This window comes from Fukomys damarensis, unplaced genomic scaffold (genome assembly GCF_012274545.1).
Source record: "Fukomys damarensis isolate Sample0158 unplaced genomic scaffold, DMR_v1.0_HiC HiC_scaffold_35, whole genome shotgun sequence".
NCBI classification, from domain to species: Eukaryota; Metazoa; Chordata; class Mammalia; order Rodentia; family Bathyergidae; genus Fukomys; species Fukomys damarensis.
In genome coordinates this window covers 3,850,370-3,866,835 of record NW_022900947.1, presented here as the reverse complement: position 1 = coordinate 3,866,835, position 16,466 = coordinate 3,850,370, and the positions used below count along the sequence as shown (strand labels likewise).

The following is a 16,466-nucleotide window of genomic DNA, read 5'->3' as shown; positions in this document are numbered from 1 at the left end:
GAAAGCCAGTCAGGGCCTTTAAACTGTTTTATACTTCTGTCTCTGACACATTAGAGGAAACAGTTCGGGAGAGGTGCTGACACTCACAGGCCCTTCTGCTGGGCACCCTTCCCCGAGGACAGCTCCCACTGGGGGCCAACTGTCCCTGTCACTTCTTTGGCAGTGGGATGGTCAGCTCTGAGCTGGCGGTCAGAGGTGCTATGTGCTCCATTGCTCCTCCTGTGCCAGCCAGAGACCAGGCTTGGTGGCTCCCAGCCTGAGAAAGAGCCACATATGGGCAGGCGGACCCCAGCCCAGCCTGGCAGGCCCAGCCTCCACTTGGAGTACAACTGAGAGGTCAGAAGTCTGTTCGGCTGGCCTGTCACTTACCAGCTACAAGTGACCCTGGAGACCCAGCCAGCAAGCAGCAACCCAGTGACTGGCCCTTGTTCAGGGCTCGCCTGGCATCTGGCACGCGCTGGGTGGGGGCAGGCTATTCCCAGCAAGAGACCCGGATGAGGGTGTTTGGGCAACTGAGGTACGGGGAAGAAATGGGTAGACACGGGGGCAGCAGCTCCCTAGCTACATCAGTAAGCGCAGAATGCCACCACCCCTCTGTCTCATCAGGCTGCCCCACAGGCTCCCTGAAGCTCTGCACTTCTCAGTTGGCCTGAGAGCACGTGGGGACCGCACAGGGCCCCAGCACAGGGAGGTCCAGGGCCGCCTGTGGTACCCGGCATGGGACAGAGTGCAGCCACTTTGGGTCAGCCAGCCACCCCTCCTTCCTGCCTCAATTTCCCCCTAAACACAGCACCGGCCCACACAGAGCGCACACTTCCCTGTTATGCTTTTCTTTGACTCCGTTTCTTTCAGGTAAATTCTTTTCCCACCAGAGCTCCGGCCTCCGCATTACTGTTTCCTGAGGCTCCTCCCCCAGGCCCTGTGACCTCAGGCCGCTGACCTGGCACCTCCTCAGGCCACACGGTCACAGGGCCATGCCCCCTCCCTCTCACAGGGCTGGCAGGGCTGAGGTGGCCTCTCTGTGGCCCTGGAAAAGGCACAGTGTCCTGCATATGGGCACAGACTTTGTCAAGGGGACAGCGGAGCTACATTTTATTCCCTTTTGCCCTTGGGCCAGCCTTGCTCAGTACACAACCTGAACCACTAGATAAAATGGCCTGAGAAAAGTGGGGGGCAGGTCTGCTCACCCCTACTGCCCACAGGGAGCCCCACAGCCCCCAGCTGGAATGTCACGCCCCTGCCCGGCATATCTCTCACCAGCAGCACCAGAACACAGCAGGGACACAACATGTGTCTGTGCCAGGCTGGGACCCAGGCCTCCCAAGCAGCCCTGCCAGAGGGCGAGGGCTCTGGGGCCTGCAGCTACCTGGTGTCAGACTGGCTCCTTTCCAGACAGTACAAATGAGTGTAAAGATGGACATGGCATTTAGGGAAGGGCAGACAGTGGCCCAGCGCGACTCTAGAAGGGCCGGCAGGGAGCCCCAAATCTAAAGGAAACTTTTCCCAAGTTCAGTTGGGTCCTAAGTCCCAGCAACAAGAAAGCAACTAAGACCCTGGTGCAAAGACAGCATGTGGGTACTTCTGTACCTCCTACCTGGTCCCAGGGCCTCTCCGGTGCACCACAGGCAGCCACTACCACGACCACCTCCCTGCCCACAACACTAGGAGGAAGCAAGTGTTTCACAGGCACGGAGGCCTACGTCCTCGGGGCTCACACAGCAGCCGCGCCTCGTGGGCCCCTGTCCATGCGCCCTCAGCCTGTGCCCGATACACCCTCACCTGACGTCCTCTGTAACCACCAGACTTCCATCCCCGGAGGTTTCCCTGGCAGAGCACAGTGCCTGGCACCTGCCCTCTGTGATGCCACCCTGCCCTTCACTATATCACCTTCCTAGCCGAGCCCAAAGCCACCTTCTCTGCTGCCCACAGTCCTCAGATTCCCAGCACTTTCTCCGCCACCCGCAATGGCCAGGTCACGGCTTTCCGGATGAGGTCATGACTGCCCTGAGTCCCCGCCCTCGTGGGCACCGGAGACAGGAACAGGCCGCCCTTCATAGAGGTCAGGAAGCAAAATAGTCACTTACGTCCAGCCCCAGCAAAGCAAAATGACGAAAACGGAAGTGGGAGGTCGTGAAGGAGGGGTTGTCCCTGTGAGCGCCCGGTGACAAGGACTATTACAAAGGCTGTTCAGTTACCACCCGGTGGCCCAGGATTATGGCATCAGAGGAACTGTGAGCACCAGATCCCCCGGTGCACACACCTTCTTGCTGCTGTGCTCACTGTTCCCGGCGACTTAGCCACCCGAGAAGACGGGGGTCCCGGGCCATGCCCAGCTGGATCAGCACATCTCAAGGGGAGCGGGTGGCACTGGGGACACACGTGACCTCATGCCATGTGCAGAAGCTTTCGTCCCGGGATGGCGCGGGACTCCTCCTCTGGGAAGGCTGTCGTCTTCTCACTGTGCAGCCACCTCTGGGCCCCGAATCTGCCCAGTCATGCTCCAGGCGGCACAGTGTCTCCTCAGACACCTGGAGGGCAGCGGCCTGGAGCAGGGCCCCGCGACCTTCCTGGCAGGTGTCAGGACCTGGGGGCGTGGGTGACAGATGGCTGCAGCCTCTGAGCTCCTGCTACACCTCCCCGAGGGCAGGTGAGCCAGGCTGCAGGCAGGGAAACCACCGCAGGCCAGGCCTCCTGCCTGGCCCAGGGCCAAGTGTGCCCTGCTGGAGTTGCCTGGAAGCTGGCATGGGGGGCTGACCCTGCTGGCCAGTCCACTGGCTCGGGGAAGCCCTTCCTTACGGACAGACTCCTCAGGGCAGCTCCATCCGGCCCATCTCCAGAAGTCTCCAGGTCAGACACAGCGGCAGTGCCTGCAGGCCAACTTCCTGCCCTCCAGTCTCCTGGCCCCGGGGCATCTGACAACTGCCCATCGAGGGGTGGCAGAGGCCACTGTGCTTTGCCAAGGACTGCAGCTTACAGAGCAGGCAGAGGACACTGGAGTCTGCCACCCATGCTGCAAAAGTGGCAAGGGGAGTCAGGGTGCAAATTAGGACTCAGTTTAAGGGGCCTGAGAGTGACAGCCCCAGGCGGGAACTCACAGCCAGCAGTGGCATTTCAGGCTGGTGCATGATTTATTACAGGATCCCAGGGCCAAACTGTGTAGAGCGCCGTGGCTTCCATTCATGGATTTTCCCAAGCAGCTCTCTCTCTGGGGAAGGGAGCAGAAATGTCCAGTGCCTGACTTCTGAGTCTTCTGGGAGCGTCCCGGACCCTGGCAGTGGCTCCACGCTGCACCCCGCTCCAGGCCCATACATAAAATTGTCCCAAAATAAAGGCACAGGGGGAAGGATCACAAAGCCAACATAGAAACCAGCTCTGCAGGAACCTGACCATTAGAAACGACAGTTGACATGGCAAAGGGAGCCTGCATTATCAGTTAAAATAAATTTTAAAGTGATTGCAGCAGTGCATGCCCAACAGGGGCCTCTGTCAGCAGTGTTAGGGCCACAGGGTTCCCAAGGGCTCTCTGGCAACGGAGAAGAGGCATCTTCTCTCCTGCGTTTCCCTCGGACCCAGCAAGCATGAGGCAGGACTGTGAATCCTCATGAATGAAAGAATGGTGGATGAATTCCTGGTGAATCAGCCCAAGACATATGGAAAGGCATGATAGCTCTTCTGACTGCCCCGAAGTTCACTGAAGTGGTAGCAGCTCAGGGTGATTTGCTTACATCTCACCTGGGCTTCAGCGGAAATAAAATCCACTGGTTTAGAGAACTGCACTGTGGCTAGCTGCACGAGGTGCGTCGTGCTGGTGAGGGGAGACAGTGAACGTGTGTGGGAACTCTGCGCTTTTCCTTCCAAAATAAAAGCTAAAACGAAGTCTGTGTGCCTTGCTTACTTCTAGGGCCCTTGGTCCCTGTCACAGCGCAAAAGCCGCTTCCAGGAAGGAACAGAGGAAGGTAGTAGCCGCCTTTCCCGCAAGCCCCTCAGGCCCCTTCCCTAATCAGAGGTTGGGTCAGCACTCAGAGGGCAAGTTCTGTGTCTGGCTCCCCAGGCCCCTAAACCAGGCGCCCTGACCCCTCTGCCGCCTGTCTCTGGGACACAGGCAGCCTCTGACTGCGGACAAGCAGTGCATGTGTGCATCTCTCCTGTCGCCTGTGAGGGCCCTGGGAAGGGACCAGCATCAGCCTCCACCGCTGTCACACCGCACTGTGCCTGACAGCCACAATTTTGGAGTGAACAGACCAGTTAGAGAGCTCTGGTTACTTCTGAGGGTTTTTTGTGTTTTGTTTTTGGTAATGGCAATGGAACTCAGGACCTTGTGCTTGTGAGGCAGGCATGGTGTGCTTTTAATATGTTTAAATATAATAAGGTATCTCATTGAGTAGACAAGTCTTTTAACACAGGGAGGAAAATGAAACTATTCCCTGTCACTGACAATTTAGGAGCTACTAAGCCAGTCCTGTCGACCTCCTCCTCCTCTTCCTCCTCCACACAGTGGCACTTGGGCTGGGTGGCTCTTTGTCCTCAAGGCTCAGTGCATCTCGCAGTGTCCCTGCCCAATGCCCACTGGGGCCAGCCGCCTCCCAGCTGTCATCACCAAATGTCTCCAGACTCGGCCACATTAGGCTGAGCAGGGTAAACACCATCCTGGCTGAGAACCAGGACCACCATGCCGGAGGCTCTGTGCTGCCACCCTGGCGTTTCCCAAAGCTCAGCTCTTCGGAACCCAGCCGGCACAGCCCCAGCAGCGGACGCAAATCCCTGAGCCAGGCAAAAGCACTTGCCACTAAATGAGGGCTTTGATTGCTACCAATTTCTTAAAGCCCTCTCCAAAGGTTCTGCTTCAAATATTCATGGAGTCTATGAAATGGCCCTGGAGAAGGAGCGGAGCTGTGAGATTTATAACTCCAGCGGTGATTTATTGACCCAGAAACTGCTGCCAAGGCTTTGTCTGAGCTCACGGTGGAAAGCAAGGAGCCTCGCAGAACAGTGGCTGGGGGCTGGGGGCACAGCACCATCCCCTGAAGACCTCGCACAGGGAGTCTGGGTTCCAGGGCGACCAGGGTCACCAGGCTGGCTCCCGGTCCCACGTGGGCGGGGACAGCTGAAGGCAGGGACTGCTCTGTGCTTCTACTCATTTACAAACCCTCTAGTCCCACCTCGCATCCCAGGACAGCAGGACAAAGACAATGGGCCCTTGGGAGCACTTTCTGTACCTGGCATCAGATGTGCCCGGCCCTTTGCTTGCATCCTGCTGTTAGGTCCCAGGGTGGCATTGACATCGCATCAGCAATGGCCCCAGCCACCAGGGGTGCCTGACTGGGGAGTGCAGAGGCGGAGCTGCGGGCAGGGGAGCGAAGGGGGCCGTCCGCCCCAGGGCACCTTTTTTGGGTGGCGTTACTGGCCAAAAGGAAAAGGATAGTGTAATAATTTATTCCATTTTAACCCAGCAAAATTCAAGTACATGGAAATACAAACATTACATCTGCAGTTTGTTATAATGTTTTTTTTTTTGACTGAATACGTTCTTTGCAACATCTGTAACGTTTTGTAAAGAATTCTGTAAAAAAATATTACTAATAATATGATTGGTAGTACTTTCCGTTCTTACACCAGTTAACTGTTATCATGATGCGTTCGGATCGCTGTTACGATAATGAACGACGGTGCTTTCGAACTGTGTGTAAACTAAGGTTCCCTCGTGCACCTGGGAGCAGCCCCGTCTCCAGCTCACGACGCTCATATGCGAATTGTACCGCGTGCTTTCCACACATCAGTGCACTCGGCCACTCGGCACAACTGTGTGTAAGAGGTGGAGACAGTCACGCTGGGACCCAGGAGACCACCGGAGCACAGGCCGCGCCTGCGCCCTGGGTCCGGTTCCCGTAAACAGTTTTCTATCTGTAAAGCGCTGTGCAGATTTTGCAGCGGAATTACATTAAGCTCTGTATTTAACATAATGGGTAAATCGATGCAAAATTAATTTGCTCTGCGGGCCATTTTAACTTTCTACTCGAACATTGTAGATTACTGTATTATTTTATTTACTAAATAAATAATTGTAAAAAGTTAGCTGCATTTTTCTCTCTACCTCTTTTTAATTTTCTATTTAAACAGGTTCACACGTGCAGGTACGTCAGTGGTGGCACCTGGAAGGACCTCCCCGAGCAGCCCGAACTCCAGCTACACCATGGGTAGTGCCCCACAGACCCAGGTCTTCTATGAAGTTTCTCGTCTTCGCGCTGAAGGGCAAGCATGTGTTCCGCGTGTCACCATCACGGCCAGCGCTCCCAGGCCTCTCCCAAAGGCCTCACTGGGCTCGATCCCTGAGCCACAGGACAGCAGCACGCAGCTTCGGGGACTGCACTGGCCATGTCCCGTGCAAAGAAGAGCTGCCAGGCCCCCAGCTCCCTCCGGGCCACACCCAGACCATCTGATTTCACACACACACACCCTGCCGTCCTCCACCAGCCACTCCCACACAGAGCCAGCCCTTGGTCATCTGTGTCTCAGAAGCCTCCGCATTCTCCTGTCTCTTCCTCCCCTCGGCCTCATCAGAGCAAGAAAACAGAGCACAGGCAGGGAACAGAGGTGGGGACCGGTGGCTGCCAAGCCTCCAGGTGCTCCAGCTTGGCCAGCCCTGCCCTGAGGGTGCCATTCCATACGTGGCAAGCATACAATGCCAACTGTGCTACAGAGTGCGGGGGAAGAGACCCCACATGGGCAGGGTGTGAGTAGTCGACTTTCCCATCCCTGGCACAAAATATCTGACGTCCGTAACTTCAAAGAGTAGAGGCTGAGTTTGGCTCCCAGTTCAGGGGATTCAGTCCATGGCTGGCCAGCCCGAAGGCAGAAGCTGCACTGTGGGAGCTGAGGCTGGAGAGAGCAGCTCAGCGCAGGCAGATGGGAAGCAGAGAGAGATGGAGGAGCCAGGGACAAGGACACACCCTTCCAGGTCACAGCTGAGGGATGGCCTCTTCCTACCGGGCCCCGCCTCCTACAGCACCCAGGATCCAGTCACCTTCAGGACACATGAGCATCTGGGGCACTTTGGATCTAAACCCGTTCAGCAAGTGTGTGAGCTGGGCTTTAGGGAGGAGCGGGGCACCGCTGCATGTTAGGAACCCAAGGTTACTCTGGCGGGAGTAATCTCACACAGAGTACAAACACCAGCTTGGTGCTGGTGCATTTTATTTGGCATTGATAATAATCACAGTTCAAACTGTGCAACAGGGCATTTTTGTAGGAAAAAATAGTGTGGCATTGGCAGCGTCACAGGGCCCACTCACTGTGACAGTGACCATAACTGGGCTTTTCTGATGTGCCCGCACCGGTGACCACCCTCCACACATAGGGACTCATTTTCTCCCTTCCAGAGCTACCCGGGGAGGTAGACGTCACGAGTCCACGTGCGGATGAAGAAAGAACCCGAGCGGCGATTGACTGCCCGAGGCCACACAGCAAAGGAAGCAGAGGCCAGACCCAAACCCAGCCCTGCTGGCTCCTGAGCTCTCACTGTGGTTCCCACCCTAGCCACCCCAGCCACATCTGCCGCTGAGGCCGGGGACACGGCAATGGGGCCTCAGTGGGAGGGTGATGGATCAGGCTTACAAAGTTCGACAAAAAATAGAGTGATGTTTAAAATTTTAAACAAATGATTACAGCCAAACATACATTGCCGTGAATCCCCTTCAGAATCCTCCCCCTCGTCCGAAATGTGCTCGTCCCATCGTCCTCACCACTTGCCGCAGCAGCTCTGGACGCCCTCGGTCCTGAGTGTCCAGCCGAGCTGTCACGGCTGCCTATGTGCTGCACTGGTTCAAACCGTTTCCCTCGCGTGGGGGAAGAGTCAGGAGTCACACAGTGCCAGCTCCGGTGCATGAGGTGGACGCGGACACAGCGTCGTGTTTTATGAGCCGGTCCTTCCCCCCCGATGGCCCTCGGCAGCAGTGTTCACTGCATTTTCATCACGCCTCCTGAGGACTCAGGAAAGAGAACTCCAGAGTGGCTTCCGGAAGTGGCAAGAACCACATCGGTCCTTCCCCCCCGATGGCCCTCGGCAGCAGTGTTCACTGCATTTTCATCACGCCTCCTGAGGACTCAGGAAAGAGAACTCCAGAGTGGCTTCCGGAAGTGGCAAGAACCACAGGATAAGTGCATTCGAAGCACAGGTGAATTTTTTGAGGGGAGCAATAGCAATGAGCTTGTACTGTCCTAATTTTTGAGATTTAAACACACACCGTATTTTTGGATCGACCCTTGTGTGTTAAAGAGGGCTAACTCATCACGAAAGGCTTCCCAGCCTGATCAGGACATTTGTGTCTCCTTAGCCTGCCCTGCTTCTTTTTCGCTCAGCTCAACCACGTGACGCTATGCCCGACACGTGACAGACGTGCTGCCCTTCCGAACTCTGTGGCCTCCTTTGCTCTGGGTCCCTGATGCCCTGGCACAGTTCCTAGCGTGCCCCTCCCCATGCTGGCCCCGTGGGCACCCAATCTGCTTCCGCCCAGGGCAGGGGCCCGTGACACCTGAATGGGAATAAGCCCGCAGCCACACACAGAGCCAGACCAGGTGCCTGCGACCTTCTCGAAAAAAGGCCAGCACCCCCACCTTATTCATCCAATACATATTCAGAGGCCTCTGAAGGGCCAGGCGCTGGGCAGACACAGGGACAAAACGTGTCAGCCTCTGCCACCAAGACGCACAAACCCCTTTAGACTGGAAATCTACAACCACAGGAGCCTCCCCCGGAGCTGTCCACCCTAGGGGGCCCACGCTGAAGGACTCGGAACAGCTGAAGACCCTGGCATCAGGTGCCGAGCTGCACCTCCGTCTCGCCGTTCACTGCTTCCTGCTCCCCCGTGTCCCCAAACTCCAGCCCAGGGTCTGTGAGAGCAGGCGTCGGAGGTTTCTTTCCTGCACGGAGCTCCAGGGTGAGATGTGGGCCCCCTGTGCCCTGGTCACGTCATGGTCAGAGCACCAGCTCTGAGGTCCCCCTCTGGGTTGGGGTCCTAGCTGTGCCACTTCGAACTGTGTGGCCCAGGACACCCCTCCATCCTCTCTGCTCCAGCCCCACGCGAGCCCCCCAGGCCCCGTGAGCACGCACCCACCGCTTCTCGGCAGACGCTCCCTTTGCACACGGTGCCTTTCGCCTGCTCGAGCTCAGAATGAACACCAGGTCTGACTGACTGTCCCGGGAGGACGGAAAAGCTGCGAAGGAGGTCCTGAGGCTGCGCCCGTAGACAAGGATTTCAGCACGACTGAGCCCGCCAGTCAGAACAGGGGAGCTCGGGGCCATCACAGCAGCACCCCGTCTTGAATCCTCCATCCTGTGCCTACACCTTAACCAGCGCTCCGTATGCTCAAGCTCACTGAGCATCCCAACAACCCGAGAGGCGCTTTGTGTTTTAGATTAAAAACTAATGTAATCGTGGAAACCGGAGAGAAGCCATGTGGATAAGAGATGGACAAAGTCATAGAATATTGAAATGAAATGAGTACTATCAGCTTCCCCTAAGCAATGGCTGCTTTTTTTTTTTTCTTTTGCACCTGTAATGCCCCCAGCACACACAGCTGTCTCCCTGACGTTTACTCCTATGATGGCGGCAGCTGCTGTTGTCCCACTGTACAGGTATGGGGAGCTACAAGGAGACAGAGTGTGAAATATCACACTGCAGTTGCTGGGGTCTGGACCCGGGTCTGCTAGACCTCAAAGCTCATAAGTTAGATAAGTTTTATCGGAGCCAGCACAGTCCTGAGGGACCCATCCTGCAGTAAGTACAAATAGAAAATCTGGGGGAGATACAGTAAAACATTTGTTTCAAACCATCCAGAGCTACCAAGCCGTAAGCAGGAAAGATGCCACAGGAAGAGAGCAAGGCATCAGGGCACATTCCCCGCCCCGGGAGAGCGGGGCTTCGGCGAGAGGGGAGAGGACCCTGAGTGCCCTCGGGCTCCCGTGCCCCAGCAGCAGAGGGAGCGAGCGTTGGGCACAGCATCTCAGGGCTGGGACCCATCTTTGCCCAGCCCTATTGTGAGAAGGTGACTTCCGGGCCAGCCTGTCACTGCAAAAGTGGCCCTGCATGGAGTGACCGCCAGGCAGGGTCCCAAGTCAGTCCTCTGGGCTCTCCTACGTGATGTCCAGTGCTTGAGAGAAAACAACAAGACACACAGCACACGACTTGGCCAAAACCAAAACACTAAAAATAAAAAGCAGAAAGAAGCCAGGAATAAGGAACCCGGGGGCTCACTGGGTAGTGGTCAGGTTCCATCCCTTGACTTTCTTGGCGACCTGACACTTGGGTAACTGGATGAACTATACACTTAGACTTTGCACGCATGCTGTCCTTTCAATTAAAAAATGGCACAACATTAGTTGGCAGAGTCCTCTCACCTTGAGAGACGCCGGCTGGGCTGTCTGTGCTGGCCACTCAGCCTTGGGGATAGGCCAGGACCCCGGGCGCCATGGGCTCTGGAGGACAAGGTCCATTCTGGAATCTGGCAGATATTCCTGAGCTAGAAGAGAATATTCCCAATCAATCCTCTACCCAGGAATCTATTTTTACTGTCAGAGTCCCGAACCTGGGAGCAAGCCTTTTCTTTCTGTTGCTGACCCCAGCCACGCTCAGCTCTCCGTGACCACGGCAGGTCCCTCTCTGTGCCTCGGAACTCTGTGAGGGCCCCATCCCCAGTGACCCTGTCACGGTCTCGGGCATCCTGGAGCACTGCCTGCCTGCCTTGACTTCCCCTGATGGCTGCAGGTCCCTGCAGTGCACGGGCCGCCACCTCTGCTCCTACACATCCTGTGTCCCCACAGTCTCTTTCTGGGCTGGGGAACACAGTGGTCCCCACAGAGCTTTCCTGAGCGTGGGAGTGTTTACTGGGGATGAATTCCAGGACAGGGGACAGGACGATGGGGCTGCGGCACACGGGTCCTTCTGTGCCTCCCAGGCGGGCCCAGGAGCTGAGGAAGGGAGAACCGGTTCCGTCCCCTCCCCTGCCTGCCTGTCAGGAACTGCAGGGGGTGGCTCTCCTCTGGCCACCGTGCGACACTCACCTCCTCCTGCGGCAGCATCCTCGAAGCCCGCGTCCAGGGGGCTGGCCTGGAAGGAAGGGCACCGGGTTAGGGTGGACTGCAGCCAGAGGGTGGGGCTGGGCCAGTGGGCTCTGCCTGTGTGGGAGGCTCCGGCCTGGCCCCGCACTGCCGGCCACCACCTTGGAAGAGGCTGGATTCAGATTTGGCTTTGTCCTCGGGGCATGCCGGGAACAAAACAATTCCATTCCTCTACTCAAATCAATTTCCAGTGTGAGTCTGGAATAAATGTGTTTTAGAAGTTTCTGTACTGCAGACACGGACCAACCCACACACAAATTTGATAATAAAAACTAAATAAATAAAATGAAAGGATGCGGTGCTCCGGCACCTCTGAGCCTCTGATTCATTGCCTTGGGATTTGGGGGTGCAATCTCGAGCCCCTCTGTGCACTCTGTGGGTTACCCACCAGCCCCTCAAAAGCAGAACCAGGGCCCAAAGCCATTAAACTGACTTTTAGGCAGGGTCGGGGGCCTGCGGTGCCAGCCTCTGTCCCCTCACCCGGGGCTGGGCCCAGCATCCTGGGCTGCATCTGCAGACCCAGGGCTCCACCCTCCAAAAGCAATGAGGGGACCGGAGCAGGGCACGGGTGTGGCTCCTCCTCCCTGCTCCCCTGCTGTGCCCCATGTGCACTTCTGGAAAATACCCTACACCTCAAACAAGGTGGGAGCTAACCGGAAAACAACTATCTGATCCTCAGCGGTCTCGGCTTGGGCCCTGGGCTTTGGGACACAGAGCCCCAAGAAGTAACTGCCCCGCAATCCGAGCTGTGATGATCCTACTTCAGGTGACAGTCAGGTCTCTTCCAAGACCTCGCAGCATTACTCCGTGGTGGGTGGGTGGAGGCAGCCTTCCAGCGGCCGGGCAGCCCCAGGGCAGGGAGCACCGGGGTGAAAAACCCCACAGGGAGGGTCCTGTACTCCCCAGTCCAGCTCTGGGGCCAGGACAGCCCCTATCTGTCCCACACCCCCAAAGCCTGTCAGTGCCTCTCCAGCTGCTGGCCGCCCTCTGTCAGCCAGTGCCAAGGCAGCCACTGGGAGCACCATCTGTGCTCCCTGTGGCGACATTTACTGCCCCTTGGGGAGCTCTGGACCCGCTCTGCTGTCTGCCAGCTACCAGGGGGAGGAGCAACCTTCACCCTCGTTGTGGGCCTGATTCAGAACCCCCAGCACCCCAGCCATCTCCCCAAAGCTGCCCCCACACCCTAGGTCACTGAGGCACCTGGTGCAAAGTCCCTGCAGGTGGCCAGTGGGTGCAAGACCCGGGGTGCAGAACCCCTTCCTACCGCGCCTCCTCCTGGAACCCTGCCCTGCAGCTGGCTCTAGGCTCTCTCAGTTTCTCAAATGCAACACCCTTTTATCACTGCATACCTGGCCACACTCCACACACTTCCAACAGGGGCAGCCTTCCAGGGTGCTGGAAGGCACCAGACCTGACTGCTTGCCCACTTTCCCCAGCTCAGTGCCCTCAGCGAGACACAGGCTGCATGGACCTGTACCCACCGAGCTCAGAGTCCTCATCTGGAAAAGGGGATCAGAGCAGTGCTGGCCTCCGAGGGGCTCCCACAGTTCACTCACAGCCGGCACGCAGAACAGCAGTACAGGCACAGTCCCCCCGGCCCCGTCTTAAGGCCCAGGGCTAAGGACGTGGCCCCAGGAGCCCCCGGAGAAGGCACCTCTGCCAGGCAGGTGGGAGCACCTCCGTTGCACATATGAGAACTCCGAGCTCTGCAAATCAGGGTCTCACCCGGGACACGCGCATACAAGGCGAACCCCTGTGGGCCCCCTCATGACCCTGCTACAAGGAGCGACCCTCACCTCTGCATTGGTCCCCCTTCCACCCACATCCCGCACCAGGCCTGGCTGGGGGCAGCGGTGCTCAGTGGACACTGACAGGAAGTGGCAGAGCCAGGGTTTTGCGTCTTCCGGACCACAGAAATGAGGTGCCCTGGGAGAGCTGAGCAGACTAAAGTCACCGTCGGGCCATGGTGAGCGCAGAGCTCAGGCAGAACCGGGCCTGGAAGTGGAGACGCTGCCAGTGCGTGGGGCACGCGGGCATCAGTGGGGCGGGTGGCACAGACTTGGAGTCTGCAGCCCTGAAGTCAAGCTCTGGCTCTGACCAAGGGGCCAAGCGGTGCCAGGCAGACCTCATGGCCCCAAGGTCCCCCCTGCAGGGACTCAGTCTGGAGTGGCCTGGCACGGCCCCGCCCAGGGGCTGTCCGGCGACACTCCTGACCTGGCCCATTCCGCTCCCGTCAGCCCACAGGAGGGGCAGCCTCAGTCACAAGGTTGATTATCTCACTGCTCAGCAAACAGTCCCTGCAGCCAGGCACTGGCGACACACAGAGGGCTGTGGAGCCGCCCAGGCTCCAGCAAAGGGGACAGTCCCCCCGCGCGTGCCATGCGCAATGGTGCTCGGGGCAGCTGCCTGGCCAGGCCCACGGATCTGTGCCTGGAATGATGGATAGGAGGCTGCCGGGAAGCCACACCGGCTGCCAGGCAAGGGTAGAAGTTGGAGGCACGTGTGACACCGTCAGCTCCATAGTTAAATACAAGACGTCCCCCTGAAAGACTCACGTGCTAAAGCCCAATCCCCATGTAGCACTGTGCAGAGGTGGGACCAAGAGAAGGGACTGGGTCACGGGGCGCTCATCTCATCAGGGGACCACTGGAGACATCACGGCTGAATCTCTCTCCGCTGTGAGTCTCCTTCTCCTTCCCAGCTGCCACGAGCTGAGAAGCTCCCTCTGCCACACCGTTCCTCTAGGACGTTTCTGCCTTGCCACCGCTGCCCAGAAACAGCAGCGCCAAGTAACCACGGACTGTACCCTCCGGAAGACAACAGCCAACCTTCCCCCTCAGCACCAATATCTTCAGACATCTGGTCCCAGGACAGAAAGCTGGTGCACACGTGATACTTGTGGGACACTGAATTGTAGTCACGGTGTCTTCCCTGCACGTGTCCTGAGCCCGGGGAAGGACACAGGCACTGTCCTCACACCGGCCTGGGGCACAGGTGGCACCCGGAGCAGGTGGGGTCAGCCAACAGCAGGCCAGGCGGTTGGAAAGGGGCAGATGTGTCCCGGCTCCCCGGCAGTGAGACAGGGCTGTCTGCGGGACCCACCTCAGCGACCCCAGGGGTCAGGAAGGTGGCTGCGTACTCCATCAGCGCCACGTCCTGGACCATGCCACATGCCAGCTCTGAGAGCAGCGGGCTGGCCAGGCTGTGTCTGTGCAGCTCCCGCAGCAGGCGCATGATCAGGCGGTTCCTTGTGAGGCACTTCTGGACCAGGGACGCCAGCTTGGCCTGCGAAGGGGAGACAGAGGGCACAGAGGTCCTGGGGTGCCCGGCGGATGTGGGTTCACTCTGTCCTCTGCCTTGGCCGGACCTCAGCCGGGTGCAGCTGCAGTCACTTCCTCCCCCCGCCTCCCAGAAACCCCCCCCAGCTCCCACTGCCCTCTCCGAGGGTCTGGGCTAGGGGCAGGGACGGGAGCGTGGGCGGCGCCGTCGTGGACTCTGCTGCTGGCCGGCTGTGCACCAGGCTCTGGCCCACTGGTTTGTCTGTCCCATCGGGCTGTGGAGGGCACCAGGAGCTGTGACAAGCCAGGCCCCAGGGAGCCCTGAGATTTTATCTTTCGCTCCTTGTTGGTAAAGCACAGGGGCCATCGAGGTCCCCACACAAACCGGGGAGCGTCCCACAAGCCTCCCCAGGCTCAGTGTCTCCTACGAGCTTGGGATGCAGCTTCCTGGGGGCGTTAAGAGACTGCGGGGCTCCAAGCTCTGATTTAAGGCTTCTGGTGTGAGGCCCCCCACAGGCACCTGCACACCTGGGTGCCACTGGGTTGGACCCGCCCTGCCCACCACCCAGCGAGCAGAGAGGCGGGCAGCCTGGCAGCCCCGCCCCAGATCCGGGCCGATGAATCTTGTCTGCTGGGCAACATCCATGTCCAGGCAGCAAGGGATGCGCGAGCCCCTCAGTTCCATCCCTAACGTCGGTGCCAGGCAGGTGGGGCTGCTTAGTCTAAGGGAACGCGCAGCAGGGCGTCTCATCTGTGTGGGATGGCGTTCACGGCACAGGCAGACAGGCAGGCAGGGACACGCTTGAGTGGTGCTCAACCTCAGTGCTGCAGCACCAAAACCACCAAGAGCAGTTTCCGGAACCACGGCCCTCCAGAGTCTTTGGTCCCGTGTGAATGTCAGTTTCCAGGTCACCCTTGAGACACTTTTTTTTCTTTTTAAATATGGTCCGGAGCCCTGAACTGAAGGTCTTTGCACTGAGCTCCATCCCCAGCCCTTTTTTTCTTTTATTTATTTATTTATTATTTGAGACAGGGCCTCGCTAAGTCACTAAGTTCTTCAGGCTATGCTTTAAATTGCAATCCTCCTGCCTCAGCCTCCCAGAGTGCTGGGATGACAGGCATGGGCCTTTATCTGGCTCCAGGCTGGGAGAAAACAGACGAGAAGAGAACACCGAAAGGCCTCACTCTGGTGACCATCCCGTCAGAATCTCCAGAGGACAGAGACAGGTGGCCTCCACGGCAGGAAAGACGGAGGCCCCTGCTCTGCCCCGGGGACGCCTTACCTTCAGGGGACTCAGCGCTAGGCGTGCTTCCCGCAGCTCTTTCTGAAGCTCTTCAAGCTGAAACAGAAGTAGGGTGAGCTGCTCGTCGGGGCCTGGGTGGCTCTCCCCTCCCCGCCCCCCGCTCAGGACTCAGCAGTTTGTTTTTTTGTTGTTATAAAATAAATTTTAATTTTAGCTTTTGTTTGTACTGAACTATACTTCTAGGCTCACTTTTTCTTTCTTTCTTTTTCTTTCCTTCTCCCTTCCTCTCTCTCTCTCTCTCCCTCTCTGATACTGGAGATTGAACCCAGGACCTTCACCCTGAGCTACATCCCCAGCCTTTCCGCTTGTTTTTTATTTTGAGACAGGGCCTGGCTAAGTCTCTAGACTGCCGTGGTTAGGCTTGGAATTGTGACCCGCCTGCTTCAGCCACCCAGTGTGTATTTTTAATTTTGTGACAGCATCTTGCTAAACTGCCCCGGCTGGGCATGGACTTGCAATTCTCCTGCCTCAGCCTCCTAGGTAGCTAAGATTATAAGCGGCACCACTGCCCCTGTGTTAATTTTAGTTCTCATATAGGAGGTGCCTATGGTGCTGGTCAGAATCTGCTCTTTAAATTTACTTCCTTGGAGCTTTTGAGAAAACTGTACCACACTAAATGAAGTTTAAAAAAAAAAAACACTCAGAATCCAGCACAGAACTTTGTTTTCTTTCTCTTTAACGCCCCCTTTCCTGTTGTCGGCTGGCTGTCCGCAAACCTATTTTTGCAGGGGTTACAGTCATGCTGTGCAGCCAGGCTGATGGCTGTTTCCA

At 57.6% G+C, this 16,466-nt stretch overlaps 1 protein-coding gene across 2 annotated transcripts in view; it reads right to left on the bottom strand.

Annotated features, from left to right (window-relative positions):
• The window catches only part of Crmp1 (collapsin response mediator protein 1), a 141,662-nt gene that overhangs the window by 95,577 nt on the left and 29,619 nt on the right, over positions 1-16,466 (bottom strand). For both annotated transcript variants that reach the window (XM_010641802.3, XM_033758771.1), the window contains exons 9-12: positions 15,675-15,731; positions 14,216-14,398; positions 11,057-11,102; positions 10,394-10,515 (exon numbers count right to left, since the gene is read on the bottom strand). In XM_010641802.3, the coding sequence (XP_010640104.1) occupies positions 10,394-10,515; positions 11,057-11,102; positions 14,216-14,398; positions 15,675-15,731 (408 nt within the window). The remainder of the gene's footprint in view (positions 1-10,393; positions 10,516-11,056; positions 11,103-14,215; positions 14,399-15,674; positions 15,732-16,466) is intronic.